This window comes from Ranitomeya imitator, chromosome 4, assembly GCF_032444005.1.
Source record: "Ranitomeya imitator isolate aRanImi1 chromosome 4, aRanImi1.pri, whole genome shotgun sequence".
Classification (NCBI taxonomy): Eukaryota; Metazoa; Chordata; class Amphibia; order Anura; family Dendrobatidae; genus Ranitomeya; species Ranitomeya imitator.
The window spans coordinates 708,662,320-708,668,137 of record NC_091285.1 but is presented as its reverse complement, the minus strand read 5'-3'; the positions used below and the strand labels follow the sequence as shown (position 1 = coordinate 708,668,137).

Genomic DNA, 5,818 nt, shown 5'->3' with positions numbered 1-5,818 from the left:
CAATGCTCTTACTGAGGGAAAGTGGTTGTTGGCCAACCCTTGCGATACATGACTCCAGCCATCCTCCCTTCAATACGGTGCAGTTGTCTTGTCCTCTTTGCATAAATACGCACCCAAAGTATGATGTTTCCCACATCTTGCTTTATGGTTGGGACAGTTTTCTTGGGGTTGTACTCAGCCTCATTTTCCTCAAAACACGGCAGTGGAGTTGATACCAAAAAGTTCTATTTTGGTTTGTTCTGACCACATGACCTTCTCCCATGCCTCCTCTGAATAATCCAGAAGGTCTTTGGTAAACTTCAAAAGTGCCTGGACATATGCTGTAGTGAGCAGGGCGATATTGCGTGCCCTGCAAGATTTTAATTCATGACGGTGTAGTGTGTTAATAATGGTAATGTTTAGGGTTAGGGTTCAGGTCATTGACCAGGTCCTCCCGTGCAGTTCTGTGCTGATTCCTGACCTTTCTCAGTATCATCCATACTACACGAGGCGAGATCTTGCATGGAGACCCATATAGATGAAGCTTAAAAGTCAGCTTGTGTTTCTTCCATTTTATAATAATTGCGCCAACAGTTGTTGCCTTCTCACCAAGCTGTTTACCTTTTGTCCTTTAGCCAGTCCCAGCTTCGTGAAGGTCTACAATTTTGTCTCTGGTGTCCTTACGCAACTCTTTGGTCTTGGCCATGGTGGAGAGGTTGGAGTGTGATTGATTGTGTGGTGAGGTTTATTTTATACAGTAATGAGTTAAAAAAAGTGCAATAAATACAGGTAATGAGTGTAGACTAGGGGGCCTCTTACAGGAAAACTAACAGGTCTCTGAGGGCCAGAATTCTTGCTGGTTGGTCAGTGATCAAATACTTATTTCATGCACTAAAATGCAATTTAGATATTTAAAAATCATACAATGTGATTTTCTGTATTTTATTGTTAGATTGTTAGTGCAGTGTATCTACGATAAAAATTACAGACCTCTCCACTCTTCGTAGGTGGGAACACTTGCTCAATCGGCAGAGGATCAAACACTTATTTTCCGCGCTGTGTAATTCTACCAGAATTGAACAGAAGAATAGGATCAGTGAGTGCTCATTGCAAAGATCTATCATTGGCTTTTGTAGAAACAATATTTTCTTCTGCATGTTGTCATTTTCATACAGATTTACCAATAATCTCTGGTAAATCACGTGATCCAGTAAATAACTATTCTAAAGAACATTGACATTGAACTAACCATTGAGGTTTGTTACAGGAGAACAATCTCACCACAGTCACAGAATTTTTCCTCTTGGGATTTCAAGTCAACCAAAATTTGAGAACTTCCTTCTTCTCTCTACTACTCTTGGCTACAAGTTGCACACTTTGTGGGAACCTCCTGATCATCACCCTGGTGTTCTCCAGCAAAATCCTCCAAACTCCAATGTATTTCTTCATCGCACAACTCTCCATCAATGACATTTTATTAACCATAGATATTCTGCCTATTATGCTTCGTATTCTACTAAATAACGGGTTAGCTGTATCTTTTATTGGTTGTATCATTCAGTTTTTTTTCTTCTGCACCTCGGAAATATTTGAATGTTTTCTTCTCACGGTGATGTCTTATGACCGATATGTGGCCATCTGTAGTCCCCTTCGTTACACTTCTATCATGACTAATGAGCATTGTGTGAGGTTGGTTGCTGTCTGCTGGGTGGTTGGCTTACTCGTAGCAGTTTGTGACACCTTAGCATTACTAACGCTGAAGTTTTGTCAAAAAAGCATTATAGACCATTTTTTCTGCGATCTTGTTCCATTGATGGAAATTGCCTGTTCAGGTGCTCAGCTTGTTCAGCTAGAAGTTTCTATATTGGGACCTCCTGTACTTTTTATCCCAATGATAATAATAACAGTTTCATATATTAATATTATTGCCACAATATTAAAAATTCCAGCCAATACGAATAGACAGAAAGCCTTCTCCACCTGCAGCTCCCACCTCACTGTAGTCTCCATATTCTACTGCTCTCTGTTCAGCGTTTACGTCTGTCCAACAAAGGGACAAACATTGACAATCAGCAAAGTCTTATCTCTGATGTATACCATATTCACTCCTTTCATAAATCCCATTATATACAGTTTAAGAAATAAGGACATTATGAAAGCTATACGGGAAGCAATGTTTTGAAAAATCATTTTGGCTTTTACACCTCTAGTTGTTATATCTTCATTTATGCTTAACTTGAAGAACTGCTTATTAAAAGAAGCAATTTTGCGATTTAACTTTTATTAAAAACTACCTGAAGTGCCCGGCGTTGCCTGGGCATAGTAAATATCTGTGGTTAGTTATAGCACCTCACTTCTCTTATTTTCCCATCACGCCTCTCATTTTCTTCCTCACATCTCTCATTTTCCCCCTCACTCCTCTTATTTTCCTCCTCATTCCTCTCTTTCCCCCTAACACTTGTCATTTTGACCTCACATCTGTCATTTTCCGATCACTCCACTATTTTCCCTCACTCCTCTCATTTTGCACTCACACCTTTTCATTTTCACCTCACACCCCTCATTTTCACCTCAGTATATACATGTTTGTCATTTCCCTTATATATAGTATACACCTGTATGTCATCTCCTGTATATAGTATATACCTGTATGTCATCTCCCCTGTAAATAGTATATACCTGCTGTATGTCATCTCCTCATGTATATAGTATATACCTGTATGTCATCTCTTCTGTATATACTATATACCTGTATGTCATCTCCTCCTATATATATAGTATATACCTGTATGTCATCTCCTGTATATAGTAAATACCTGTATGTCATCTCCCCTGTATATAGTATACACCTGCTGTATGTCATCTCCTCCTCTATATACCTATGTGTCATCTCCTAGTTTATATAGTATATACGTGTATGTCATCTCCTCCTGTACTGTATATAGTATATACGTGTGTCATCTCCTCCTGTATATAGTATATACCTGTAAGTCATCTCCTCTTGTATATAGTATATAACTGTGTGTCATCTCCTCCTGTATGTAGAATATACGTGTGTCATCTCCCCTGTATATAGTATATACCTGTGTGTCATCTCCTCCTGTATATCGCATATATCTGAGTGTCATCTCCCCTGTTATGGACCTGGTGGTTAGGAGCACCCGAAATGACCTGATGGTTAAACTGATACAGGACAAGCTCTGGGAAGTGGGAACTCTGCTGACCGCAACCCCTAATCCTATCACACACACTAGAAATAGCCATGGAGCGTACCTGACTCTGCCTAGACGCCTCTTCACAGCCTAAGAGCTAACTAGCCCTAGAGATAGAAAATAAAGCCTACCTTGCCTCAGAGAAATTCCCCAAAGGAAAAGGCAGCCCCCCACAAATATTAACTGTGAGTTAAGATGAAAGTCACAAACACAGAAATGAAACAGGTTTCAGCAAAGGGAGGCCAGACTTACTAAACAGACAGAGGATAGGAAAGGAATCTTTGCGGTCAGCACAAAAAACTACAAAGACCACACAGAGTGTGCAAAAAGACCCCCGCACCGACTCACGGTGCGGAGGTGCCACTCTGCATCCCAGAGCTTCCAGCTAGCAAGGCAAAATCATGATAGCAAGCTGGACAAGAAAACAATGAACAGAAAATTAACTAGCAGGGACTTAGCTTCTGCTGGAATAGACAGGTCACCAGAAAGATCCAAGAGCGAACTGAACAAGTACAAGAACATTGACAGCTGGCAAGGAGTAATGGTCAGAGTGGAGTTAAATAGAGCAGCCAGCCTAAGAATAAACTAGGTCACCTGTGGAAGGAACCTCAGAACCAGCAGCTCCACTCACAGCCACCAGAGGGAGTCCATGGACAGAACTCGCCGAAGTGCCATTCATGACCACAGGAGGGAGTTCGATAACAGAATTCACAACAGTACCCCCCCTTGAGGAGGGGTCACCGAACCCTCACCAGAACCCCCAGGCCGATCAGGACAAGCCAAACGAAAGGCACGAACCAGATCGGCAGCATGAACATCAGAGGCAAGAACCCAGGAATTATCTTCCTGACTATAACCCTTCCACTTGACCAAGTACTGGAGTTTCCGTCTCGAAATACGAGAATCTAAAATCTTCTCCACCACATACTCCAACTCCCCCTCGACCAACACCGGGGCAGGAGGGTCAACGGATGGAACCACAGGCGCCACATATCTCCGCAACAACGACCTATGGAACACATTATGGATGGCAAAAGAAGCTGGAAGGGCCAAACAAAATGACACAGGATTGAGAACTTCAGAAATCTTATAAGGGCCAATGAAACGAGGCTTAAACTTAGGAGAGGAAACCTTCATAGGAACATAACGAGACGAAAACCAAACCAAATCCCCAACACGAAGTCGGGGACCAACACAGCGACGGCGGTTAGCGAAATGTTGAGCCTTCTCCTGGGACAATGTCAAATTGTCCACTACGTGAGTCCAAATTTGCTGCAACCTGTCCACCACAGAATCTACACCAGGACAGTCCGAAGGCTCAACCTGCCCTGAAGAAAAACGAGGATGGAAACCAGAATTACAGAAAAAAGGCGAAACCAAAGTAGCCGAGCTGGCCCGATTATTAAGGGCGAACTCAGCCAAAGGCAAGAAGGACACCCAATCATCCTGATCAGCAGAAACAAAGCATCTCAGATATGTTTCCAAAGTCTGATTGGTTCGTTCGGTTTGGCCATTTGTCTGAGGATGGAAAGCCGAAGAAAAAGACAAATCAATGCCCATCTTAGCACAAAAGGACCGCCAAAACCTCGAAACAAACTGGGAACCTCTGTCCGAGACGATGTTCCCCGGAATGCCATGCAAACGAACCACATGCTGGAAAAATAATGGCACCAAATCAGAGGAGGAAGGCAATTTAGACAAGGGTACCAAATGGACCATCTTAGAGAAGCGATCACAAACCAACCAGATGACCAACATCCTTTGAGAGACAGGGAGATCTGAAATAAAATCCATGGAAATATGCGTCCAGGGTCTCTTCGGGACCGGCAAGGGCAAAAGCAACCCACTGGCACGAGAACAGCAGGGCTTAGCCCGAGCACAAATCCCACAGGACTGCACAAAAGAACGCACATCCCATGACAAGGAAGGCCACCAAAAGGATCTAGCCACCAAATCTCTGGTACCAAAGATTCTAGGATGACCAGCTAACACCGAACAATGAACCTCAGAGATAACTCTACTAGTCCATCTATCAGGGACAAACAGTTTCTCTGCTGGACAACGGTCAGGTCTATCAGCCTGAAACTTCTGCAGCACCCGCCGCAAATCAGGGGAGATGGCAGACAAAATTACCCCCTCTTTGAGAATACCAGCCGGCTCAGGAACATCCGGAGAGTCAGGCACAAAGCTCCTTGAAAGGGCATCAGCCTTCACATTCTTAGAGCCCGGAAGGTATGAAACCACAAAATCGAAACGGGAGAAAAACAGCGACCATCGAGCCTGTCTAGGATTCAACCGTTTGGCAGACTCGAGATAAGTCAAATTCTTGTGATCCGTCAAGACCACCACGCGATACTTGGCTCCTTCAAGCCAATGTCGCCACTCCTCGAATGCCCACTTCATAGCCAACAACTCTCGATTGCCAACATCATAATTGCGCTCAGCAGGCGAGAACTTTCTAGAAAAGAAAGCACATGGTTTCATCACCGAGCCATCAGAACTTCTTTGAGACAAAACAGCCCCTGTTCCAATCTCGGAAGCATCAACCTCGACCTGAAACGGGAGCGAAACATCTGGCTGACACAACACAGGGGCAGAAGAAAAACGACGCTTCAACTCCTGAAAAG

The 5,818-nt window shown here is 43.4% G+C and overlaps 1 protein-coding gene across 1 annotated transcript; it reads left to right on the top strand.

Annotated features, from left to right (window-relative positions):
- Positions 1–1,414: 1,414 nt before the first annotated feature.
- LOC138674854 (olfactory receptor 11L1-like) lies at positions 1,415–2,161 on the top strand. Its single transcript, XM_069762672.1, has one exon. The coding sequence runs from the start codon at positions 1,415–1,417 to the stop codon at positions 2,159–2,161; it is 747 nt and encodes a 248-aa protein (XP_069618773.1).
- Positions 2,162–5,818: the final 3,657 nt, after the last annotated feature.